Source organism: Prionailurus viverrinus, chromosome D3, assembly GCF_022837055.1.
Source record: "Prionailurus viverrinus isolate Anna chromosome D3, UM_Priviv_1.0, whole genome shotgun sequence".
Classification (NCBI taxonomy): Eukaryota; Metazoa; Chordata; class Mammalia; order Carnivora; family Felidae; genus Prionailurus; species Prionailurus viverrinus.
This window is the reverse complement of record NC_062572.1, coordinates 36,910,757-36,938,234: the sequence shown is the minus strand read 5'-3', so window position 1 is coordinate 36,938,234 and position 27,478 is coordinate 36,910,757. Positions and strand designations below refer to the sequence as shown.

The 27,478-nt window shown below is 44.0% G+C and overlaps 1 protein-coding gene across 1 annotated transcript; it reads left to right on the top strand.

The window, feature by feature from the left end:
• Positions 1 to 26,350, top strand: RAB12 (RAB12, member RAS oncogene family). The gene is made up of 6 exons (XM_047827577.1): positions 1 to 528; positions 14,823 to 14,883; positions 21,508 to 21,646; positions 22,913 to 23,002; positions 23,618 to 23,722; positions 25,116 to 26,350. The coding sequence occupies exons 1-6, from the start codon at positions 18 to 20 to the stop codon at positions 25,227 to 25,229; spliced, it is 1,020 nt and encodes a 339-aa protein (XP_047683533.1). The 5' UTR covers positions 1 to 17; the 3' UTR covers positions 25,230 to 26,350.
• The last annotated feature ends 1,128 nt before the right edge of the window (positions 26,351 to 27,478 follow it).

Genomic DNA, 27,478 nt, shown 5'->3' with positions numbered 1-27,478 from the left:
GCCCCTCCTCGTCCGGGATGCTGCTGCCGCTGCTGCGGAGTAGCTGCTTCCCTTCCTCCTCTCCCGGCGGCGGCAGCGGCGGCGGCAGCGGCGGCGGCTTGGACGCGGGCGCAGGGGACCGGCCGGAGGCACAGCTGCAGCGCGGAATCCGCGGGCTGCCGGGGCCGCTAGAGCGGGCGGACGTCGAGCCCGGGGCCGACCCCCGGCGCGCGGCGGAGGCCGAGGGGGCGCCGGGGCCCGGGGCGCGCGGCCCGGGAGCGGGCGGCGGCGGGCGGCGGGCCGAGCGGGAGCCGTATGCGTGCATGGATCCGGCCGCCGCGCTGCAGAGGCGGGCCGGGGGCGGCGGCGGCCTGGGCGCGGGCTCCCCGGCGCTGTCGGGAGGCCAGGCTCGCCGGAGGAAGCAGCCCCCCAGGCCGGCCGACTTCAAGCTGCAGGTCATCATCATCGGCTCCCGTGGCGTGGGCAAGACCAGCCTGATGGAGCGCTTCACCGACGACACCTTCTGCGAAGCCTGCAAGTCCACCGTGGGTAAGGGCGCCGGGGCTGGGCCAGACCCCAGCTGGGCCCCTCCGCCGCAGACTCTGCCCTCCCGCGGTCCCCAGGGCTAGTGCCCTGCGCCCTGCCGGCCTCATTTCTCTTCGCGTCCGTGAGCCTTTCCCTATCCAGCTGGGTGGCCTTGCATTTGGAGGATGGGCTTCTCGGTGAAATCTAGGGGGAGGGGCGGTCCCAGTGGAAGCCCCTCCATCCTATTCCCAAAGCCAGGCCGAGATTTTCGTGTAGTCTCCACGCACACTTGCCCTTGGGGCCTCGAGGCCCTCCATCCTCGCGCGGCACAGACCCCTCACGCCCCTCCCACGTCCCTGATCCGAGCTGGTTATTGAACCAGCGTCCCCTCTCGCACCCCCCAAGAGCCGGTCATGAGACCAGGGTGATACATTGGTCCTGTTCCGCTATCAGGGACGGTGAGAATCTCTCCACGGAAACTCCTGCCCCTTACATTACTCACCCAAGAAAAAAGGTAATGCGATGTGGGAAGCAGGCAGGCAGTGCAGAAGCTGTGCCCCTGGCCAGATAGCCAAAGTGGGTCATCTATAGCCAATTCTGGCGCCTTAGCAGTGCCTTGTGAGAACCAGGGCTTATTTTCTAATTTTGAACTCCCATTTTCTGATGCGCTGAAATAATGAAGCTTGAAATTCCCTGTGGAGGATCTGGGGAGAATATTAAGACTAAAACTACACTAAATTTCTTGTAGTAACTGTGAATGCGGGACAGCCGGACTTCAGCTGTACTTGTTCATGACCTCCCGTAACCCTAGGTCTTGCAGAAATGGGGAGGGGTGTGCCAGGGTCCTCCCGGTGGGTGAAGTACAACGGTGATGTAAATACAGTAACTCTCCAGGTCAGAAAGTATTTTGTCCTCGGGATCTAAAATCGAAACTGCAGGGGAGGTTTTTTTTGTTTTGTTTCGTTTTGTTTTGTTTTTTTAAATGAAGTTGGATTTACAGGAGTTGGCCTTGAGGTTGGTCAGGTTGGTGTGGGTAGAAGTTGTTCCTGTGGCAAACCCCTTAAAGCTGTCAAAGCTAGGGAACCCCATAGATGAGGTAATTCTTCAAAGTAAAGGGCAGTCATCTTCAGTGATGGGCAATACAGGATTTCCCCAAGGAGGTCCAGAGGTCCAAGAAACATTGACAGGTGTTAAAATGTGAAATACAGAATTAAAAGTATCTTCCCACATACTTCTACACGTATTTAGCTTTGTAACTAGTGGTACCCACCACGGTAGAATTTGGGGATGAATTGATTTTTTAAACGTCCTATAACAAGACATTACTACATTTTCAGTGTCTTATTGGACAATTAACCCCCCCAAATTTCATGTTGTCTTTTTTGTTCTGCCTTTGAGAAGTGTTTCCCTTACTGCTTTTTTGGAATAGATTATTTGAGAAATATTTGTGCTCTCTGTACCGTTTGTTTTTAAAATGACGCCCTTGGGACCATGATATTAAAATTCAGTAACATAACTATACCCGTTTTAAATATCCAGTCTTGGATCATGTAGAAGAATTGAACAATCGAATGAGGTTTCACATGGTTATTTTAGTACCTGATGTCAATAGAGTTAAAAGCAATTCAGAAGTATCAGTGTTTTATGGCTGCACACTTCAAACTATATAAAAATGAGGGATGATAGGGTTGTACCGTGTGATAAAGAGAAATCAGCACAGGCATTATAGGTGGTTAGATGAGGGCTTGCGTGGGCGGAGGGGGTGTTTAGGAAATGGACAAAGGTGTACTTTAGAGTGGGAAAGAGAAGGGGTGAAGAAGGGTTTTCTAAGCAGGGGCCACAGTGGAACATCACCCCCCACTCCCACAGGTTAAGAGATCAGTTGTGCAGAACTGCCCCCTTCTTCACAGCCAGTCACAAGTGCAGGTTTTCACTTGTGTTTCTGACCAGCTGTAGATCAGAGACTCCCACAGCCACCTTCTTAGGTTTGATTAATTTGCTAGAGCAGCTCACAGAACTCAGAGAAACTTCCTGTGTACTAGATTACCAGTGAGTCATAAAAGTACGTGATTCAGAAAGGGGCCCGGTGTTTATGTGGTCTCGGAGCATGACACTCTCCCCAAATATCTACGTGTTCACCAGCTCCAAGCTGGAACCTGCGCTTTTGGGTTTTATGGAGACTTCATTCTGTAGGCATGGTTAAATCATTGGCCACTGGTGATTGGGCTCAGTCTCCAGCCCCTTTTCCCTCCTTGGGGTGGGGGACAAAAGTTCCAACCTTCTAATCACTTAGTTCTTCTGTTGACCAGCCCCCATCTTTTGGTGAGGAGCATTCTAAAAGTCACCTCTGGGAGCGGTCTAGAAGTCACCTCATTAACATACCAAAAGATACTTTTATAATTTTCTCCATGGAAAAGCCCAAGGGTTCTAGGAGCTCTGTGACTGGAATGGGGACAAAGACCAAATATATATTTCTTAGTATAAATCATCATCTCACAGACACATTCTGGAAAAGACTCATTAGTGGACCCTGGGAATAATGCTTGAAGCTTCCAGACCTTGCCTGCCATGCTAAAGAGCATGGGCCTTATCCCGTAGCAACTAGAGCTGGAAAGGCCTCTGAATACAGCATTGGCATGGAGACAGCGAAACTAATTTGGCAGGATTACATAGGATATTTATTGGGGAATGATGAAGAAACAGGAGGCAAGGAAACCAGGCAGTTTGGTTCTCTGTCCCCTTAACAAACAAATATACACACTTCACATGTCTCCCACGCTGCCACCACCACAGGGTTCCTTGTGCAGTTGGGTTTTTGTTTCTTCCAAACATAGCCTATAGTACTTGACTCGATAAGTTTTTAATAATTGTGGGAAGTTCACAGAAAGTTAATAACCTGTGGTCTGATCCAGAGTATGAAGACAGCTGAAGAATGCTAACTAGCTGCCCTCTCCCCCTGCAATCCCTGCCTGTGTTTTTTTTTCCTTCCAGCTATCAGATCATTTACTGAGCTCCTACTGGGTGTGAGGTACTGTGCTACCCAGTGGTAAGCAGGACACCGTCTCTGTCCAGAAGTGGCTCAGAGCCTGTGGGGAGCAAGATGCCCCTGTTAGTAAGAGCAGTGGTGGAAATGTGTATGAAATACTCAAGGAGCACAGTGGAAGCCCCTCCAGTGGGGGAACCTAAGAAGAGGGCTGTGTCTGGGAGGCTTCCTCCTAATCGGAATGCTTCATTCTGCAAGTTGCCTTAGAAAAATGGTATTTTGGGGTTCCTGGGTGGCTCAGTCCATTAAGCATCTGGCTCGGGAATTTGGTTCAGGTCATGATCTCATAGTTAGTGGGGTCGAGCCCCACATCGGGCTCTGCACTGACACAAAGGAGCCTGCTTGGGATTCTGTCTCTGCCCCCTCCTCCACTAGTGCGCTGTCTCTCTCTCTCTCTCTCACTCTCACTTTCTCTCTCTGTCTCTTTCTCTCCCAAAGTAAATAAATAAACTTAAAACAGAAACACACACAAAGAAAAGTGATGTTTAAATGTCGTGTTGGGTGTGGTGTGGAATTGTGGTCACCTGACCTGAAGGCCTACGTCTGAGCGGTGAGCTCATAGCTAATTGTGCTTCTGAGGCCAGTTTTCCAAGTTTCAGTAGTAACATTGGATCCACGTAGAGAAAGAGCCTCTTCCACCGAGGACTTTCCCTTACCCTGTCTGGGCTTGCAGATGTGTGCTCCTCATGACTCCGTACCCCACAGCATGGCAGGGAAGAGTCTCTGAGCATGCGCCAGCCCAGGTGGGTCACTAAAGTGAAGGACTCCTGTAATTCAGAATCTACGGGAGTGGCTCCATGCGTGCCTTTTTACAGAGAATCAGGTTCACTTGAACTTTTTATAAAAGATTGTAGTGGAGGGGTGCCTGTGTGGCTCAGTTGGTTGAGCATCCAACTCTTGCTTTCAGCTCATGTCATGACGCTGAAGTCGTGGGATCAAACCTTGTGTCGGGCTGTGAGCTCAAGGTTCTCTCTCTCCCTCTGCCCCTCTCCTCTCCTCTCTCTCTCTCTCTAAAATAAAAAAATTTTAAAGAAATAAGATTGTAGCTGAAATCCCAAGGGATTTCATAAAATTATAAATGAGCAAATGTTGATTTTTTTGTTCTGGTTTAAAAAACACAAAGTTCACCAGGGTATAAAAAGCTAGAAAGACTATTTACTAATTGACTTATTTAATGCAAATTGTCTAGGATGGAGTATTATTTTCAAGTGGGATTTTGTACTCATGGAATTGAATTAATCTGATGTAACTAGCATAATTTGACAGGTCCTTTAAAAAGTGCAGTAGAGTTTTTTTGACGTTTAAGGAAATAGAAACAAGTTAGTTCTGCTATAGAAATTTATAACTATCTGACATATAGGAAACAAATCAATTAAATTTTATATGTCTCAGCACTTGTTTTATTTCTGTATAACTGTTGGAAACTGTTAACTTTGAATTGACATGATTTCACCCACCTTCACCCCCACACCGACAACAGTGGATTCTAGAGAAAACACTGGCATATGAATGAGGAACCTGGGCTTTTGAGTTAGGTGTCAGTAACTAGCTTGTGACTTTGGATAAGTAATTTAGTTGTCTGTGCTTATAAAATGTAACATTCTATTACTAGTAGCTACTATTTGTTGAGCACTTACTATGTGCCAGCAAAAGGGACACTGTCTAATCCTCACAGCAATCCTGAAATGTATCCCCATTTTACAGATAAGGAGGCAAAGGCCCAGAGAGGTAAGCAACTTACCCACCTGTCACAGCTGGTCAGCAAGTGATCAGGGCCAGGGTTGCTACTACAAGTGAGTTCTTTCTAACCGTTCCTTAGCTTATTTGGAAATTTAAAGTTACTTTGCTTTGTGAAAATTCTGTGACTCCAAATCAAACACCATGAAGTCCTTCACAACTTAATCGAGGCCCCCTACAGGCCTGTGAAGATAGTGCTGTCATTGATCTATGGTATCAATGAAATTGACTTTTCTGAAACTATGCCACTATCATCACTTGTCACTTGCCTTCTGGATTTTAACGTATGCTCTACGAATTGTATTTCTTACCTAAATATTCGATCATTCGAGCATCTTCAGCCTTTTGCATATCTATTAAAATGTTCCAACATTTTATACGTATATATATATAAAATATATTCATATATATTCAAATATATTCATACATATGAATATATGAATATAGGAGGAGAAGTAGGAGTAAGGCCGTCTAGAACAGAATTCTGATTTTCCTGGGCAGTAAAATTTCCCCTAGAGTGCTGGAAGCCAACCTAGGATTGCCAGTTCTTTTACTTTGCCAGGTAAAGACATTTTTTTAAATTGCTGTCAGCAGCTTTTCAGAAGAAAGAAAGAAAGAAAGAAAGAGAGAGAGAGAGAGAGAGAAAAAAAAGGAAAGATAGACTATCAGGATTAAAAAGTTCTTTGAATTTAGTTCCGAGAACCTCACCACTCTTCATTTTTCTCATTGCGCATCAACACATCAGACTTCACAGGCTGGCCCCTGAGAGTGACTGGTCATAGATGATGGCGCTTTACTGAAGCCTGTTTTCCCCCAGTTACTGGCCACGGTCCCTGTGTTCTCTCTGCCAGACTCCTCCCTTTTGTCCAGAGTTAAGATGAAGGTGCACTGAGGATGCTTGTTCCATGGGCAGGGAAGCTTAGTGGTACAGGTAGGTGGCTGCATTTTATCAGGAAACAGGTGGGCATAAGTCCCCTGCAGAAGCGGCTCTTGTGGGTCTGGCCTTGAATGTTAGGGGACATGATGGAGCAAATGCAGCCCACAGGGGTCTGGTCGGCTTTACCTGGAAGCAATGGAACGGCTGCTTCCATTGCTCGGAAGCTGCTTGTACTTCATTCTGGAAACAGGTCAGACATTTTGCTGGAAATCCCAGAATGAGCATCTAATACCGGATTAAAATTCCAAATGGTGTATTTTATTTTGCTCTTGTGTGCTCATATGCAGTCTTCCATGCCATGGCTGATCTGCCTAATTGCTTCACTTAGAAGAGAATTAGGAGAGTTGTCCAGAATTCCCACCCCAAGAGCCCAACACCGAGCCTCTCCAGTGCTGTCTCACTCCTCTGCCAAAATGATGTAACACGATGACTCAGGGAGATGTCAGTGTGAGAGGAACAGATGCAAATGGTTAACATTTCGTTTTTATACCAGCAGATGCTATGCATTGTCATTAGCTTGATTTATTTAATGAACTCAGTGCAAACGGATAGGCTTGTGCAGAGCACGTACGTCCCTTTTTGTGGAATAGTTAGCTTTCAAAGAAAATATGGAAATTTAGTCGTCTGGTTGTTCAGGTTGAATAAAAATTTATTTAGAGACCAGGCTTAAGTGCGTTCAGCCTTTCTTTCGCTGTTCTGCACTGAAGACGAAAGGTTTTATTATGCATGATAGAGATCCAGATTCTTAGAGATTGCCTCTCTCCCTCCAGCCGCGTGGAATCTGCCAGGAGCAATCTGTTAGCAGATCTTAGAACTGGCTTCAGAAGGCAGAGTAGGTTCCTTTGAGAACTGCTAAGTCCAAATTATTCTCCAGCCTTGGGTGCCAGATACATTGTTCTAATGAAGCATTTGTTGGAATTTATAAAGAAAATGTAGCTTCGTATAGCCTAGTCACTCAGTAGGTGTTATCCGGGAGGCTGTTTTTCTGTAAGACACCATTCTGCTAGCTATTCTAAAGGGCACAAAGCTAACACCTCCTTACCTGGCTTGTCCTTTTTCAGAAGGGCAGGTGAGTCATGGAAAGAGCCACAATAAAACCTCAGAAAAGAGGTAAAGTGCTATATGCTGTTGTACTTCAACAGAGGAAGAAATTGATTATGCTCCTTTTGTCCTTTTATCGCACATCTTTGACATTTGGAAAACCAAACTACGGACCTCAGATAGTGCCCTTAATTGAATGTGATTATGTTTGTCAAAAACCCCTTATCCTTTAAAACCAGAAAACACACCGGCTGAATAGAACACTCGATTCCATTGAAAACCTTTTCCCCTCCAAATCTGACAGCCTCCAATGTTTGGTTTGTGGTGCTTATGTAATGCCTTCTTCGTTTTAAAACCAAACAGATTCTATTTCCACCTCAAGCGGGCTTCTGGCGGAAGTAGCTGACGAATCAAATTCTCCTGGTTTGCCCACCTTAATTTAGGATCCAGGACCCTCTAAGCGGAGACCCGGTGATGGAACAGGCCTCTGTAAACCAGGAGCTCTGTCATTCACGTGCTTCCTCTCCCTCTTGAGGCGTGCCGCACCCAGAGCCCCCCTCCTGGCTGACTGCTAACCCATCACACCTACAATCAAATTTTCACTTCTAAAGGAAAGCACTCCACCTTCTCCTTGGCCACTCCTCCTTCTAGACAATGTTCTCTGCCTCCCACCCCAATGGTGTGATTTCAAAGGTGGATACAGGGTCCCGGATGTGAGTCCTGCCTCTACCACAAGCTGTCTGTGTGTCTTTAGTGAGCTACTGAATCTCTGTCTCCGCACTCATGAAAAGAAATAAGAAGGACTTGCACGCTTTTCTCGTCTCACGTGCAGGAATAAATGGAGATGAAATATCTTAGGTACCTGGCTTGGAAGGGACGATTATAAATGTCAGTTATGTTCCCATCTCCTCCTGATCTGTACCATAGATGCAAAAAAAAGTGTCTCATAGATGAAACAGTCCCAAGAAAGAATCTTTATCCTTTAGAGATACATACCGAAATGTATACAGGTGAATATGAAAATCAAAATGTAAACACATGACCTGGCTAAAGGGCAAAATGCATCTGACAGTGCCAGCATTTTTATGGACCCAATCTGAATAGTAGTCAAGTTAATGGTTTTTTGCACATGAAGAAAATACTACTGATCCACTTTTCATCGTCTAAGGTTTTGGTTGGTTTTTGTTTGTTTGTTTGTTTTCAGATTCTCCTCCCCTCCCTCAGTATTCTCTTCCTGTTGTCCCCACCTTTTGAGAGAGGGGTATGTGTGTCTGTAACCAGGGAGCACAGGAAGGCTTCCTGGGGCAGGAGCAGCATGTCCAAGGCCACCAGCAGACCTCACTTAGTTTTTAAAAATATTTCCTTAGCAATGCAGAACTTTTTTACCGTGAAAGATAGCTTTGTATCTTGCAGCCTTTCCCTCCTTTTCTTATCAGATGAGGCTGCCCCGGTGAGGTAAGAGTGTAGCCTGGAGCCACCCGCAGCGTTCAAATCGGTGCTCTAATACTCATCTGCTCAGTGGCCCTGGGCAGCTCCCAGCCCCTCTGACTTCAGTGTTTTCATCTGTAGAATGGGGACAATAATATCTGCCTCATAAAACTGGCAAGTGCAAACACTGCAGTGAATTAATGGACATAAAGCCCTTAGAATAGTGCCTGAGGCGTAGGAAGCAGCATAGAAGGGTTCTTCATCTTTTTATTACGAAGGGAACAGACCCTTTCTGTGAAGTGCTTTCCTAAATGTATATACTTCGCGAAAATGCAGCCGCCTGCCGGTTCTGACGGGCTCCGTGGGGCACGCGCTCCGTTCCCTCCCCGCCTCTCCTTTGAAGCGATCGCCTCGGACTCCTCCCTGCCTCGTGGAGTTCGTGGTGCAGGTGTCCAGCCAAGTGCCATCTCTTTGTGCTGCGTGTGTCAGGGATGGCGAGATGCAGTGTGGTCTTTCTTTGCAGGAGGAAGAAGCAGATCTTACTCCTAGGATGGATGCTTGATGTCCTCAGGCCTGATAAGCATTTTTTAAATGTCCTACCATCACTTTCCTGTGTTCCTAACAGTACCTGCTGCTGAGCCGATCAGAGTGTTTTATAGTCATAGCACTCAGTCTCTATGTTACTGAACCCTTTTCTTTATGTGGTGCTTTCCTGTGGGGACTTAGGTTGTACTCTTCCCTGGCCGGTGGTGTTTAGGCAGAAGACTGGCCCCACATGCATTCAAGTGACTTGTTTTCCAGCGTTAAATGTACCTCCCTCTGTGTGACTTTGACTCCTTCCTTAATTTACTTTCTCACTCAGCGCCATGAAAACACTGGAAATCCTCCCCCTTAGTAGAAAGACCATGTCCCAAATTGGATGACCCTGTATAGAATCTATGTCCTTGGAAGAAACGCCACTGTATGAACTTAAGATAGTTATTATGAAGTGTCCGTAACATGACAGCCACCGTTTGAATTGAGACTTAATTCCAAAGTCTGTGAAATCTTTCAACGTCCTAAAAGTGTTAGGTAAAGAAAAATCAGATCTTTGAGGAGGGGGAGGGAAGCAGGGCAGAGAAGAAAAAGAGCAGTCCATTCGGCTGTAATCACAGGTGTGGACCACGGTGTTATTTTTGCTTTTATTTATTTAGCTTTTTTCTGGAAAGGAATGTGAAGAAAGAAGCTTCTGTTTATTTTTGCCATTTTCACTTTTGTAACCTCTCGTGGCCCAGCAGGAAGAAATACGGTCCTGTTTTAGAACTGTTTTGCCTTAAGGGGATCTTAGAATTCGTGTCAGCAGTACATACCTATGCCAGTCCTTTATGCTATTTGCTAAGATTTATGGGAAACAAATGCAGAGAAGACCAAGTGTAAAGTTAGGCTTTGTTCTTTAAACATCTCCATCAGTGTGGTTCTGGGTCATTCACAGAACATTTCACAACCTTTCCTTTTGTTTTCGCGCATCTGACTCTTAGCATAACAACTTTCCGTTGCGGGCAATGCTACAAATTTGAATCTAAGGTCTGCCACTCAGCTAGCTAGCATGGGATATGACCTTAACAGCCAAATACCTTATCCTGTCTCCACTCTGGTGGCTCCTTCTGTAAAAGGAGGACACTAGTGCTCACTTCACTGGGCTGCTGTAGGATCCCATGTCAGCACAGAGCGTTTGACAGACGTCCACTATCATTGTTATTAAAGGAAAACAAGACTCCAGGGGCACCTGGGTGGCTCAGCCGGTGGAGCATACGACTTCAGCTCAGGTCATGATCTCGTGGCTCGTGAGTTCAAGCCCTGCATGGGGATCTGTGCAGATAGCTCAGAGCCCGGAGCCTGCTTCAGATTCGGTTCCCCTCTTTCTCTCCCTCCCCTACTTGCATGCGCGCTCTCTCTCTCTCTCTCTCTGTCTCAAAAATAAACGTTAAAAAAAAAATTAAAAAAGAAAACAAGATCAAGGAGATGTGGTGACTCAAAGAGAGCCATCTGTGCCCATTGTTATAGGAATTATAGCCCCTATATAGCCCACATATAACCTGTGTTCTTTATGATTAAAATAGTAAAAAAAAAATTTTTTTTAATGTTTGTTTATTTTTGAGAGTGAGAGAGACAGAGCATGAGCAGGGGAAGGGCAGAGAGAGAGAGAGAGAGAGAGGGAGACCCAGAATTCAAAGCAGTCTCCCGGCACTGAGCTGTCAGCACAGAGCCCGACACAGGACTTGAACCCATGAACTTCGAGATCATGACCTGAGCCAAACTCGGATGCTTCACCAACTGAGCCACCCAGGCACCCCTGATTAAAATATTTTTTGAAAGACTCTCATAGCATTAGCAAGCTTCAAGAAAAGTAAGCTGCTTTTGCTAGAGTAATTCACTTAGTGGACCACTTCCTGTCTAAGTGTCTGAATCCAGTATTACCGTAATAATCCCCTGGGGTGGGTGTATGGAGGGAGAAGTTATAAGCATATTAAGACTGCCCCGGGGCGCCTGGGTGGCTCGGTTGAGCGTCTGACTTCCGCTCAGGTCATGATCTCGGGGTTTGTGAGTTCGAGCCCCGCGTTGGGCTCTGCTCACAACTCGGAGCCTGGAGCCTGCTTCCAATTCTCTGTCTCCTTCTCTCTCTGCCCCTTCCCCACTCATGCTCTGTCTCTGTCTCTCAAAAATGAATAAATGTTAAAAAAAAAAAAATTTTTTTTTTTAAAAAGACTGCCCCATCTTTTAAGGATTTACCGTCAACAATAAGAATTGTAGGAGAAACGAAATACTCTGTTTCTGGAATGACCTATGGGTACTGGGCACCAGACACTCAGAACATCTGCCTCTCCTTTCTTCTATAGTGTTTTGTGTGAGTTTTATTGTTTTGTTTTTGCTAAACAGTCATAAATTTCCTTAATTTTTCCCCAAAATAGTCAGCATTTCTTCTTACGTAGCTAGTATTTGATGGAGAAGAGAGGGTGGCTTTCATTCATCAGATTTACCCAGTTGCTGTTGTGTGCCAGGCAGTGTCCTAGGCTGTAGGGAGTCAGGCATGACTGTGCCCTCAGGGAGACACCAAACAGCAAAGAAGGAATGTTGTGATAAGGGCCAGGAGAAAGTTCAGGTCCAAGAACACCGTACACAGATGGGACTGTGGGGCAGGCAGCTGGGTTCAGATTGGGAATCAACTGGGCTGTCAGAGGTTTCTGGGCAGACAAGGAGGTTCTCTAAGAAGAGAGAACAGAGAAAGGCACTTCTTTGCCAGCTGCATGGGGTGTCGATTTAGGCCAGTATGACTAAGCCCTTTGAGGGCAGAGACTGTCCCCATCAACCGATGGTAGGGCTGATTGCTTCCCCTGGTAGTCAAGTTACCTGTAGGAAACTGGGTTTTCAGCAAGGGCTGGAAATGGGCGTGCCATTCTTTTTGTCCCTTACCTGTTCATAAACCTTGGTCCCTGGAGCTCCTTCTCAAGGCCAGCTGTGTGCTGACTTTTCCTAAAATGAATCACTGAATATCTGAGGCTACGGATGACCTAATATCTTCTATTAAGGATCATTATAATTTCTGTGGCATGCAAATTTTTAAGATAGACAACCTTAAGAGATTTTTGACTTGATGTAATGTTCTTAGAAATGGTTGTATACTCTGATACAAGTATGTGTTTCCAAGCCATAAGTTAGAGTAAGTTTCCAGTTGTTACAAGCTACTGAGTGGCTGTTAAATGTGGTAAAGGATATTGCATTTAAGAGAGAGGGCTATTTTAATGGGATTTTAGATTTAGATTATTTTTCTGTTGTTAGTGAAGTTGTCATTAAGCAACTCACTAGAACTAGATAGTCTTTTTTGTGTGTTTTGTTTTTTACATTATTTTTATTTTTGAGAGACAGAGCATGAGCAAGGGAGGGGCAGAGAGGGAGGGAGACAGAATCCGAAGCAGGCTCCAGGCTCCGAGCTGTCAGCACAGAGCCTGACGCAGGGCTGGCACCCACTAACCATGAGATCATGAGCTGAACTGAAGTTGGACGCTCAACCAGCCAATCCACCCATGTGCCCGAAACTAGATAGATGTCTTCTTGGCTCAACAGACTCTTAATCCTGTTCGCTGTGGGTTCATCTTTGTTTTCTTGTCCTGTTAAAATCAGTAACCTGTTTATAATCACGTGATGATAACATTACCACTTATTTCCTGATTTTGAACACTAACAGCCTTAGCTTTTACTCGTATTCATTAGACTTGGTGGTTACAAAAGAGTCCTGGTGTAGGATTGTGAAAGTTGTATAAATCGTTCAAGTAGGTAGAAGGTGTCTGACATGTTCGGGTTCAGAATAATCCTTAAGCAAAAACAGCCTAATCAAAACAAAAATTATTGACTCTGGCTGTTTCAAGGGATTCTTTTAGTTGATGTGAAGCAGAGCTCACAAAAGAAGTTTCATCTGCCAATTCTTTTTAATAAAGTAGCAGCCACTGTGACACGTTTTACAAAAGTTACAGCCCCCTTAGCTGAAACTTACAAAAAAACAACAACAAAACCTCAAACTGGAAACAAGTAAAGTAGAATACTAGTCATGACAAAAATTGAATTTGATTTGTGGTTTGCCGTCACCGAGCAACGTGGGGAGGCCCTAACTTTAGCTAATATCAGGAGGACCAGTGTTTTGTCTTTAAGCTGTGCCTGTTTAAAATCAGAATTTATTAGCAAATATCTCCAGGCTGTTTTTTGTGCCTTGTAGAGTATCACTTTAAGTTACATTCTTCCCTGTGGTTGCGTCATTCAGGAACTCCGAAGATATTGGTAATGCACAAACATGCTTTCTGTTTCTAGGCTGGTTTAGAGTGTCATTTGACTTTGAAGAGCAAATCAGTTCCAGAACTGAAAGTGAAATTGAATTAACCAGCTTTTTCTCAGTGACATTTGAAATTATGTCTGGTATAAGAGATTAAGAATTGAAATGCAGAGTATTTCTCTAGCTTTGTTCTCTTGTGACTGTTTATATTCTTGCAACTTTGTTGTACAGACCAAGGGCTGGTGCCCCGCCCCCCTCCCCAGGTTGTAAACATGTCTTTGGTATTGCACTGGTGTCTGCAGTGTGTTGCTAATTATAAAACGCAGTCACATGTCTTTCACTTCACCTTGAGAACATCATCTGACTTTGCAGTGTTGCATCAAATCCCTGAGCTGGAGAGCCTGGGAGTAGGGTCCTTACCCCCATGCTGTCCTGTAGCACTCACTGGAGGACATGGGCCCCTGCCCATTAGAGGCCTGACAGCACTGTGATGCTGGATCCTGAGACAAGCAGGAAGTGGTTCCCGTAGGGAGTAATTCTGACTCTCCAATTTAGTGAGCGTCACTTTGATTTGTTTTTTCAGTTAAAAAAGTGTGTAAAAAAAAAATATTGTTTGGAAATGTACAAGTTTTCTATAACTGAGACCTGTATAAGGTTACATATACAAATGAAAATTTGGTTTAAATCAGCTGAAGCTTTAAGGGCTGAATTAGGAAAGGATAGTGAGTGATACATGACAGTTTGCTCAGAATTAAAATGAATCAAAATTACAATTGAGAATGTTAACCTTTATGAGTAAGTTTTTTAAAAATAATTCCTGTTCCATGCTATTCACAATGTGATAAAGAAGTAATGTTTACATATTAACTGACTTCTTTGTGAATGCTACAGAGTTCAAGCAGTGATTTCTAAATCCAGACTAAGGCTATTCGAAATCAAGATTCAGTTTCCAGCACTTCCTGTAAGAATTCTCCCCAATATATCATTCTTTAAAGCCATTCAGTTGTTCACGTAATTGCTAATTTCTAAATGGCTTTTATGCTAAACTGTGGTAGCAATAAATCATATTACGATCAGCAAATACCATGTAGGTACTTCGTTGTAAAACACAAGTTGACTTTGTACACTTGTATGTGGAAATATAGACTGAGCATCATAGACATTGGTGGACTTCTGCTTTTCCTTTTGGGATTTAGTAACACCAGGTTTTTTGTCTTACTGATAATGATACAAAATATACACACAGGATTCTTTTTTATGGCAAACTGCATTTTATTCTTTCTTTCTTTCTTTCTTTCTTTCTTTCTTTCTTTCTTTCTTTCTATTTACAGGTGTTGACTTTAAAATCAAAACCGTAGAGCTAAGAGGAAAGAAAATCAGATTACAGATCTGGTAAGTGGGGATGTGCACCCAGTAACACCATGTGTGTTCACAGTCTGTTCGCCTGTCTAATACAATTAACTGTTCAAGCTGGCTTGCCTCTCCTACTTTTCCTCTCCTTTGCTCATCTTTAAATAAAATGAACAATGAGGAAATTTAGAAATGTCTGCCCATTTCATATTTCATTTGCACATGGGGAGCGGTGAAAGAACACTGTTAACTTTAATGATTGGAGCCTCGATGCCTCTTTTCAAAGCATTTGACATAATAGCAAAACTGTCATCGCTTAGATGATTGCTCAAATGCGCGTTTTCACATTTTTCCAGTTACTATTTGATCGCCCGCAAGGAAAGTCCAGCACGCCCCTAACCGGGTGCGCGCAGTTTCAAGGCAGATCCCCCGTAGAGGCTGGGGGGCTGCCCAGGGCGGGCAGAGCGTGAGCACCGCAGTGCGACACGCATGCTCCCCCTGGACGCGTGGCTGGCGGCACGTGACGTAAGCCCCACGGGTGCCAGCTGGGTGTGAATCCGCGGCCACTCTCTGGAGAGAAGCCCCTTTGTCGCGGCACCACGCCTGGGCGACCGAGCCAGCTGTGTCACAGCTGTGCGGCGCCGGGAGCTGTCCGCCCCCCCCCCCGCCCCCCTTCCCCCGGGAGACCGACCTGCGGGGTGCAGCGCGGATCTGGTGGCGGTTTAAACGTGGCACCGCTGAGGGGTTCGAGACCGCCCTCTTGTGTTTAACATCACAGCTGCTGTGTACTCAGCCTACTAACTCCTCTGCAGGTCCGCTCAGCTCTGAGTGTTTGTCCACCATGTGTGTGTTTGCTTTTCATCCGCGTTACTTGCTGCCTCATCTGTGGCATCATCGGTCACCTAATGCTTGAGTGTTAGTGCCATGCCTTCATCCTTCACCCGTGCCCTGGGTGGGGCCCGGCTGCAGCCGAGCGCACTGCCGCCTCCTGGAGGCGTCCCAGGTAATGTCTTCGTTTGGTCTCCTGCGAGTCTCCCCCACTTCAAGGCCGGTTTGGGTTTGGGGGTTATTGGCTTGATTTCGAAACATGAACAGTCTTGTCTAAATACTTGATGACAAAAAAACGTGGATATATTTTATTAGCCCTTGATTGGAAAGTCCACAAACTTTGTACGTTGCTGCCCATTTTTTGAACTCTGGAGCTAACAGAGGATCTTTCACACGTGCTGTTGTTTCTGATTGTAAGCTCTCTAAGGTAAAGACCATTTTTTTTTGTTTTTTGGGTTTTTTTTTGCAATCCCTATTTTTTTAATACGAAATTTATTGTCAAATTGGTTTCCATACAGCACCCAGTGCTCATCCCAACAGGTGCCCTCCTCAATGCCCATCACCTACCCTCCTCTCCCTCCCACCCCCCATCAACCTCAGTTTATTTTCAGTTTTTAAGAGTCTCTTATGGTTTGGCTCTCTCCCTCTCTAACTTTTTTTCCTTCCCCTCCCCCATGGTCTTCTGTTAAGTTTCTCAAGGTAAAAGACCGTTATTAAAAGGATCATCCAGGGGGCGCCTGGGTGGCTAAGTCAGTTAAGCTCCGAATCTTAACTTCAGTTCAGGTCTTGATCTCAGGGTGGTGAGTTCAAGCCGGTGCTGGGCATGAAGCCTAGTTTAAAAAAAAAAAAAAAATCATCCAGAGTATGTTTACCTCTGTACCTAGCACGTGTGGGGGAGATACTTTTTGAAGGATACTTTATCCTGAATAAAGGCTTATGTGGCTAATATTAGAATGTCTGAAGCTTGCTTACTGAATGACAGCAGTGTCTAAGGGATGACCTCAGGGCCTATCTAAAAAGACATACCTTAATTACTGTATTAATATTTCAGTTTTCATCTCAGGCAGTAGTAATCTGACCTGTGAAAAGTATGTCCAGATGTCCTATGCCTCCCTGGAACTCAGCCCACTAAGACTCTGTGCCTGCTGACATTGGGTACTTCTGGAATTTCACCACGGCGCCTTTGAATCTGATCTGAAAGGGCTTCGCCTTACTCGCCCCACCCTGCGGGGAAAAGCGAGAGAGTGCAGTTCGGGAAATGTACAGGACACCCAGGAACCACGTTTCTTTGGGATGTGACCACGTTTCCCAGAGCCACTCCTCTGCTTCTCCTTGACTCTTTCGAAGACTATTAACTGAGGGAGGAAAATGAGGTTCAGTGAGTGTATTTAAAGGTTGATTACAGGTTTCACACAGGGAATATCCCAATGAGTCCGTGAGGAAGGACCTCTCTTTTCCCAAAGGGGTTTTCAACAGTGAATAACGTATCCACAAAATGCCTGCCACTTGTTAATCACACAACACTCAAAGTAAGATTGTTGTCTTCTGAAGCTTTTTACATAAAGGATTAAACATTTTCTTCGTTGTTAGGCAGTAGATAGAAAGGAAGTATTGGAGTCGTGGTTCACGATTTAAAGTAATAACACGAGGGGCGCCTGGGTGGTGCAGTCGGTTAAGCGTCCGACTTCAGCCAGGTCACGATCTCGCGGTCCGTGAGTTCGAGCCCCGCGTCAGGCTCTGGGCTGACGGCTCAGAGCCTGGAGCCTGTTTCCGATTCTGTGTCTCCCTCTCTCTCTGCCCCTCCCCTGTTCATGCTCTGTCTCTCTCTGTCCCAAAAATAAACGTTGAAAAAAAAAAAAAAATTAAAGTAATAACACGAGTTACCTCAGAGTTAGAAGCGGTGCTTGTACTCTTGCTGTCATGTCTGCTTTGTCACGGGCATGCTGTCACCACTTTACTGTCAGTTGAGGGCCCAGGAGGAGCCAGTGTAGTTGGAGAGGGCTCTTCAAAGAGCCTCAGTAGCCTGTGCTCTGCTAATAATAGCTGTGCTCTGATTTTCTAGAATGTCAGTCCATGGACATTCCCAGTCGATTTTCATAGAGGTCTGATTGGAAGAAGTGCATTTTTTCGTGACGATTTCCATCTGAGAAAATATTAACCGTAGGTTCCTAAAAGTGTAAGTTACCAAAATCTACGGACGGCATCGTCACACTTTCATGCCACGTTTTTATGTCATGGCCACATTTTTCAGTTCCTTGATTCTCCGTGGTCAGAAAAAGGACCATTTTCTCATCTCTGCATCTAAAATGTTTTTTCGTGTGTGTGTAAAAGACCTTTACATAAGTGTAGCTAAAATAAAATGTGTCGACTAGAATATAGGTTCATGAATTTACATTCGAATGCCGAATGCCATCCTGAAGATCATACACAGGGACTTAGAGTTCTTGTGTCGAAATGGACTTTGGAACTATGACGTTTGTCTCCTACCTTTAGGCAAGCAGAATTAAAATGAATCATCCCTGTCTATCTTGCCAGCATTCTTATGTCAACATCAGACTCGTTTTTCATCCTCTGCTTGGAAGAGATGGGACATTTCATGCACATTGCAGGACCTTGCCCTGCAAATTCCTAATTACATCTTTAAGTGGATATATTAAATACAACAAGTAAGAATCTTTGAATTTTCAAAGCACAGTTGTATTACGAAACTGGGGAAACAGAATTGCAGGAATCTTTCGGTTTGCACCAAAAGCAGAGAGGGAAATGATCACCTCATATTCCTGCTGCAGCAGGTGACAATTTTCCCTGCAATAATACACTGTAAATGTCGAGAAATCAGCTCCTTATCACTGTAATGAAAACTCGGGTTTATGGAGATAAAGAGGGGAAATAGTAGGATTCTGCATCTTCACAGAAAGAGAAAAGCACGATCAGTGCATTGGTGTCTTATTAGCATGTGCGGTTTTGAGAAGCAGGAACTTGTGTGGGATTTTTATGGTACTGGTGCAGAGTGGGTATGTAATAAATTCTTGTTGAACTGCATTGGCATTTTATTTCCCTATTCTGTGACCATATGTGGTACCGACAATTTAGCAGGGGAAATAAGCAAAGGAGCTTGAGAGGAAAAGAAAACAAATTTGTACAAGCCACGTATTTTGGAAATACGGAACAGTCTCTCAAAGGAAGGTGCTTTTCTACCTCAAGCATTCAGAGCGAGGCAAAAGATGGAATTTAAGGAATGACATTAAATGGGAGTGGTGAACTGATGAATGTTTCCTCATTGGGGTTTTTGTAAATGAACTTACTGGTTCGTTTACTTGTGTTGGAATGATTGCCTCAGATTTTGCATTTTGAGGTCTGCCCTCTTTTTTGTGTCTGACTTAAAGCCAGCAGAGACTGCTAATTTCTTAATGTTTTGAACATTGCTAACTGCGCTCAGGCAACAGGTGTTTTTAACTATGAAAAATGCCCTTTAGGGGCGGCCAAGTGGCTCGGTTGGTTAAGCGTCCAACTCTTAGTTTCATCTCAGGTCATGATCTCACCATTGTGAGATGGAGCCCCATGTTGGGCCCACACTGGGCTTGGAGCCTGCTTAGGATTCTTGCTTGCCCTCCCTCTCCTTCCCTCCCTCTTCCTCCCTCTCCCCCACATGTGTGCATCTTCTCTCGCTCCCTCCCTCCCTCTGTCTCTCTCTCTCTCTCTCTCTCAAAAGGTGAAAAACAAAAATGCCCTTTACTCTTCCTATTCTTCAACTGTTAGTTTTTTTATTAAAACCTCTAGAAACTTCTGTACAACATTGTGCCTGTAGATAACAATACTATATTTTATACCCAAAACTCTTTAAAAAGAGAGTAGATTTCATGCCAAGTCTTCTTACCACCTTAAATAAAAGTAATTTTTTGTTGTCTGTTATCTCTAATTTCACTGGTTTTGAGCCCCCACTGTCTAGACTCTAATTCATCGAATGTCCATAGAAATTAATGTCAGCTGAGTTACACTCAATAGCCAGATTAAAGTTGCTTAGAGTAAAGGCTTATTAAACTACATAATTCCCAAAATGTTCCTTGAAGGTCTTAAATCTAATTGCTAAATTTATGGTGTAGCTATATTGTTTTAACAATTCTACTTTTCAAAGTAGAAAAATGTGTTTTTTAAAAGACAAAAAGGCCTAATTTGATCAAGTCATAACTGTGATAGACTGGGAAAACCATGCCGTGAAAGACTGAACTCTTTGTTGATTCATAAGTATTAATTATACCCCTATATATGTAGGATTCCAGAAAGAATTGTATTCATTGATTCCTCATGTAAATGAAATGGTATCTGAACCCATTCCTTCTCACTTCCCTTCAAGGTGCAGTGCCTATTAGTGTGGTCTTCAGGGTTTCTTAGGAATCTTGAAGAATTCAGTCCCCATCTGTCCTGTTCAATGTTCCAGTTTTGTTTGGCATTTCTCGGTCAAAAAATAAAGTTTATTTTGCCTTGAAGTGGCGTCAGCGTCGACACTTTAAATCGGTAACCTTTTGTTCAGCATAGGCTTACTGATGGCCCGCTGTGGACCAGGCATTCTGCCGGACCCTGCTGGACAGAAACAGACCAGCCTTGGCCCTCTTGGGCCTTCCAGTCAGAAGCAGCAGGGGATTCTTATATCCTCTGGAACAAAGCAAACGGCTTTGCTTCATGCGAAAATGAATTTGCCAACAAGCTCTTTTGTTTATTTGGCATGATAATGCCATCGCTAATGGGAACTAATTTGGTGGTGAAGCCAGTCTGAACAAAGCCATAAATTACAACCCCGTTGCCAAAGAGTATTTTAGGGATACAGCCCCACAAAGCGCACCTGGAGGGAAGTAGTCTTTGATCAGTTGCATTTGGGAAAATCTGCACGTTCTCACCACCTCTCAAAGTCACGTGGAGGCCTTGAATGGCCCTGCAGTGAAGAACCTTGTTTGTTCGCTGCATTGCCCCCGTCTTAGTACACCATGACCCGCCTGTCTCACGTGACCCCCAGGAGTATGCTGTGAGTTCAGGTTCTTTGGGAAAAGCTAAATTATGGATTGTCTTTAAAGACATTCGTCTCCCCATCAGAAGCCCTGCTGTGTCGGGCTCATTCATAAATACATGATGGTTTTCAGCAGTTTCTTGGCTTATTAGATGGAGAAAATATGTCTCAGCCAGCTGCTATACGCTATTAGTAAGCTTACATCATCCTTTATGTTGAAATGATCGACTTCAGCCTGGAGAATAAATACAACTTTAGCTTTAGTAGCAGACAATAACGAGCTTTATTGTATTACAAACCTATTTGATGTCTCCTCCCTTCCCCTTTGACCCTTTGTTCTGTTTTAGAAGGATTAAGAAAATAACTACCCTGAGTTTATGATATTTTTCACTAGTGATGGACTCTCCGTCAGCTTCTCTACAAAATCAGATACAACCATTGATGCCGGTTAGAAGAGTTTGCAGGGGCACCTGTTTGGCTCAGTTGGTAAAGCACGCAACTCTTGATCTTAGGGTTGTGAGTTCGAGCCCCACACAGGGCACAGAGATGACTTTTAAAAAGCAAGAGGGTTTGAAGAGGATGTAGCTCTTCTGTCCTTTTACACATTGTTTTTCTTATTTTTAAAACCTCGGTTTGAGAGAAGTTGGGACTTATGTTTTTGTCTGAATGTAACTAACTCAGAAAAACTTCCTCTCCTCACCACTAATAATGATGCATGTGCATGGATGGGACTAGAATCAGCCTGCAGAGGGGTGGGGAAGAGCCTCCCTTTGCTTTGGAAGGTGGAGTTGCTCCCTCTGGTTGTTGTTTGGGAGCTGATTTTTGCTGTTTCTTAGGGACACAGCAGGGCAGGAGAGATTCAACAGCATTACCTCAGCTTATTACAGAAGTGCCAAGGGGATCATACTAGTATATGATATCACTAAGAAGGAGACTTTTGACGATTTGCCAAAATGGATGAAGATGATCGATAAGGTAGGTGTTTTGTTTTCCTCTGAGAACCTAGGTGAATCCCGTAGACTGAGAGGCAATGACCTCAAGCCTCAGGGCCCCATTAGGTACTCAGTTTGTGAGTCTGCTGGGGTCTTGAGATCTAATGCTCTCCCCTCTTTCATACTTGACTCTTGCCGCGTACCTCTTTATGAGTAAGTGCTGTTGTCTTGAGTATTTCCCACGCTCACTCCTCACCAGCCTCGTCAGGTGGGCACTGTCCTGCTACCCATACATCACTGTCTGATAAGGAGACGGAGACCCTGGAGTAACTAGGCCAACGTCACACCATTCAGGTGCCTTTGCCGCAAACCTGTCTCAAGTAATTGTGTAGAATATGCAAAATTAAATAAATGAGTTGTTCAAGAGACTTTAGTCTTTTTTGAAGAGAGGTCCTACCGTACCTATATTTTTTGAAAACTTAGAACTGTAGCTTAACTTTTTTTTTTCCTGATTGTGGGATTAATGATACCTGTCACAATAAAAAATTCGGGGAATCAAACATGAAAGTAAATTTAAAAATGTATAGTTTGGGGGCGCGGGGCGCCTGGGTGGCTCAGTCAGTTGAGCATCTGGCTCTTGATTTCGGCTCATGCCGTGATCCCAGGTCATGAGCCCCACGTTGGGTTCCACACTGAGCACGGAGCCTGCTTAAGGTTCTCTCTCCCCCTCTGCTCCTCTCCCCTGCTTACTCCCTCTCTCTTAAAAAAAAAAAAAAAAAAGTTTCACCATTCTGAAAAACCAAATTGAATCCATATTCCATGTAGTTTTACAGCCTGCTTATTTCCCTGAATATTCTGTCAGGCCAGCCTTCCTGTCCTATTAATGTTCTTCTGAAGCATGGGTAGTTTTGTTTTGTTTTTTTAATGGCTGCATTCTTTTTATGTACCTTGACTTATTTCATTCCCCATCTGTTTTGTCGGACTCTCTTCAGTTGATGACCATCTTAAGCATAGAGCTGTGCCTGTTTTGTGAGCCATTTCCTTAGAAGAGATTCTTAGAAATTACTGGTCAAAGGCTCAGAAGGTTGTGGTTCCTAATGCCTGTTACCCCATCGCTTTCTAAAGCCCTGAGCCCTGTGAGGACGTCTTAGACCCCACCTGAACCAGTCCTGCCTGGGACAGGGTATCTGCTCAGAGATTTGGGGAGGGGATGAACAGGTAATGGTGGCAACAGAGCAGGTTGGCTTACGTTTCCTGTCCGTGTATGACCGCCCATCGTTGAAATGGAGCTTCTTTTAAAATTCCACAGTATGCCTCAGAGGATGCAGAACTTCTCCTAGTTGGAAATAAGCTGGACTGTGAAACTGACCGAGAAATCACCAGGCAGCAGGGAGAGAAGGTGAGAGATGTGGGGAGCAGAAGGGACGTCACTGTCCACGCTGCATTTAGCAGTGGATAGACTTTTTGTCTTTAAATAATTTCTTTAAATTATGAAACAACACAGTCACATTCTTCTCAGTTGTTTGGATTGGAAGGAGCAGGAGGCTTTAGAAAGCATTTCGAAGTGGGGAGAGGATTGTCCGCATCAGTATACACTGCATTATTATCTGTTCTGACATTTGCTACAGAGAAACGTTTCCTAAGCCGTAAAATTGCTTTCATGATTTACTCTCATGTATTATATAACCTTCCTTAGGGAATCGGTGATACTCACATTTTGAATGTCAGATGCATTGCAGTTTTAGAAACTCGGGCAAGTAATTCGACTTGAAGGTCCCAGCAGCACGTCATCACGTCATCACGTCAGGGATTTTGTTTCGTGTTGTTAACTTATCATGTAGGGGTTTGGGGCACAGTGAACTCTGAGCTTAAACGGGGCTTCACAAACCTTCTGGCCCGCCCCTCCCTGAAAGAGGGAGCCCAAAAAGCTGTGATTCCCCCAGTCCCAGGCCACCTGGCCACACATGAGACCACGTGGCACCCCACACAGGAAAAAATGAATCTGTATTCTTAGTTCGCACAGCAGATAACTGGGATGCGGTTCTGTGAAGCAAGTGCCAAGGACAACTTCAACGTGGACGAAATATTTCTGAAGCTGGTTGATGACATTCTGAAAAAGGTAAAATATCCGGAAAATATTTCATCTGAAATTCTTTGTTCCCTCTGTGATGTTTTAGAGAGGGCAGTTAGGGTAGTTATTCGGGGGCTGAAGAACCAGGTGAGGTGGTTAACTCGGCTGGAGGCATCCAGCTGTGGTGACAGCCGTGTCCTGCCCAGGGCCTCTCCGTGTCCAGTGTGGTGCCCAGGTTGGCTGAACCCTAAACGTGGTTTGGTGAAGTGACTGGAGCAGGTGTGCCATGTTTATGTGACATTTGCTTTCCTTTTTTTCCCATTTTCCCACAAGAATTAGATAAAGACAGTGGGGACCTCCTGGAGCTTGTGGGTGTCTCGGGGAGGAGAAAGCCCTGGGCCCTGCCTCCCCCTCAGTGCTATGCTCCCCAGCATAATGATTCCATTACTCAGGCCTTCCGTGATGCTCAGTTGCAGAAAAATTGCTAGATAGCTTCATTGAACACCAATTTCTTCAAGCATTTGTAGGCTTACATTCAAAGATTTGTTTAGTGTTAAGTGTATATGCTATTACTACATATAATCTGCTAGTTCAAGCATAATTCAGAAGCTTCTAATAAAATGATTGTTCAGGGGCGCCTAGGTGGCTCAGTTGGTTGAGCGTCCGACTTTGGCTCAGGTCACGATCTTGCAGTTGACGATTTGGGCTCCGTGTCGGGCTCTGTGCTGACAGCTCGGAGCCTGGAACCTACTTTGGATTCTGTGTCTCTCTCTCTCTCTCTCTCTCTCTGCCCATCCCCCGCTCATGCTCTGTCTCTCTCCGTCTCAAAAATAAATAATAACCATTTTAATTAATTAAATAAATAAAATCATTGTTTATGTAATTGCCAAGAGAAGTTTTTTCTTTAGTGAAAGAAACCATAGTCAAATGCAGAACCATTTTTTTTTTCTGTACTAATGCATCAAGTTTCCATTATTACTAGGTTCTGGGAAAATATGTTCGTGAGATCCATCTGGTTTCTTTTACCATAGGGTATGATGTAAGCTGGGGAGTGTTAGTGCCGTGACACGAAGTATCCTGAACCTGCTTTTCACTTTTTGCCTTTATATTTGAACATCTAATTAAACTTTGATGATTGGAGATCTTTATATAAAAATACTTTGTTCTGGGGCGCCTGGATGGCTCGGTCGGTTGAGCATCTGCTTCTTGATTTTGGCTCAGGTCATGATCTCACAGTTCCGGAGATCGAGCCCCACACCAGGCTCTGCCCATTCCCAGCTCATTTGTACGCGCTCTCTCTCTCTCTCTCTCTCTCAAAATACATAAATAAACTTAAAAAAAAATACAGATAAAAATACTTTGTTTTCTTATATAATTTGCAGAGCGCTTACATACACACTGCATGGTTAAATACTATTTGTCTTTTTTCTTTATCCTTAAGATGCCTCTGGATATTTTAAGGAACGAGTTGTCCAATAGTATCCTCTCATTACAACCAGAACCCGAGATTCCACCAGAACTGCCTCCACCTCGACCACACGTTCGATGCTGTTGATTTGCTACTTTGGAGACAAAGTGGAAGTGATTCCTGGAAAGGGGAAAATGTTCTCTTCTGCACTACAATCATCTTGACAATTTCCTTTCGCACTTTGTAATCCAAGTCAGAGCTACACACTAACTTGTAAATATGCAAATATGCAATCCTGGGTAAGTTTTGGTTATCGATTCCACATTTCCCTCCAAATTATTACATTTCATCCATTATCCCAGCCTCTAGTGTACATATACTGGGAAGCATAGTACTTCTAATATGAAGAATGGGAGAAATGAAAGGTATAATGTTTCTTGAAATAAATAATATAATTGTCCTCGTTAATTATGTTAGGAGGACAGAAGATATTCTGATAAGAAGAAAGAAAGTGGTGCTTCGCTTACTGTTTTAAAGAAAATTTGTAAAACTAAAGACTTTTTGGGAAAAAAAAAAAAGCTATCATAAGTGCTTTTTCTTTATGCACAAGACCTTTCCCCCCAGCCGTAGCATCTCTGAAGTATGGGAGTATTTCTGCCGCAGGCAAAGTTGCGTTCCTAGCCATCATCGAGGGTTATTTATTGATGTTACGTCACGGTAGAGTGTCGCTGGTTAGAGGGTAGGGGTCGACTTGGGCCTGCAGCCGCAGAATCCCTTTCATGGTATCCTAACGGACATACCCTGTGCTTTTAAGAACTACAAAGATTCAATAAAGAAAGAAGTGGTTTTGAAACTATAGAAGAAGATTTTAAAACAACGCTGCTGTCCTAAACAAATCCTGTTTAAAGGAATTTTAAAGAGATACATTTTACTATATCAAAGAACATACATGTATTTACCTGAACATTCTATACCTTTGTAATGGTAAAACTTCTCCCCTTTATGGTGAAGCTTATTCCCATTAAGCCTAGACTGTGTTTCTTTTTTCTTTTTTTCCTTTTTTTTTTTTTTTTTTTTTTTTGGTCTGATAATGGATTTGTGAACTCTACCTTTGGTATATCTTTTATTAAACTGCACTGTTTTGTTTAGTCAAGGTAAATAAGTAATTATGTATTTGAATAACTTGGCGTGTCTTGAGTGTTGTGATATGAAAAGCATTGTGGTCTTTCTACACTAATGAAGTGCAAATAAAATTTTGTATTTATGAATGAGAGGTGAGTTGCCGCATTTATTGGTGTAATTACAAATTGTGCATCTGACAGTGTTTTTAAAAAACTCCACATCTTAATCTTTTGAGGGTTTTAGAGGAGAAAAATATGGGACCCTCTGCTGTGGAAAATGGCTAGGCAGCTTCTCAAAAAGTTAAAACGTAGATCTACAGTTTGACCCTGCCTCTAGGTGCATGCCAAAATAACAGTTGAAAGCAGGGACCCAAACAGATACTTAAACACCAGTGTTCATAATTTTATTCATAGTAGCCAAAGCGGGGGGATCACTGTTCACCAGACGTCCATCAACAGATGAATGGATAAACCTAAGTCGTCTGTATGTGGAACGGAATATTATTCAGTCTTAAAAACTAAGGAAATTCTGACCCCCAATATGGGCGAACCTTGACATTTCTGCCAGCTGCAATAAGCCAGGCACAAAAGGACTGGATTCCATCTATACGAGAAACCTAGAGCAGTCCTATTCATAGAGAAGGTAGAATGGTAGGGCTCCTGGGTGTCTCAGTTGGTCGAGCGTCTGACTCTGGATTTTGGCTCAGGTCACGATCCCAGGGTCGTGGGATAGAGCCCCACATTGGGCTCCGTGCCGACCGTGAAGCCCGCTTGAGATTCTTTCTCCCTCTGCCCCTCAGTAAAGTAGAATGGTTGTTGCCGGGGGAGGGGGGGGATGAGGAGTAGTGTTTAATGGGGACGGTTTTAGTTTGGGAAGATGAAAAGCTTCTGGTGATAGTGGTAGTGGTTAGATACAATATGAATGTGCTTAATGCCATTGAACTGTACCCTTTAAAACATATATATATGTATGTGTGTGTGTATATATATGTATATACTTACGTATGTATATGTATATATGATATATGTATATGTATATATGTATGTATATGTATACATATGTTATATGTATATATGTATGTATATATGTATGTATATGTATATATACATATATATTATATGTATTATATTACATATGTATATGTATATACTTATGTATATGTATATTATATACTTCCCTCAAGAAAATACTCTTGTTAACGTTTGTACCTTTTACCATCCAACAGTCAGTCCTGGATTGTGTGGATTAGTTACCTGTTACTGCACCGCCTTCCC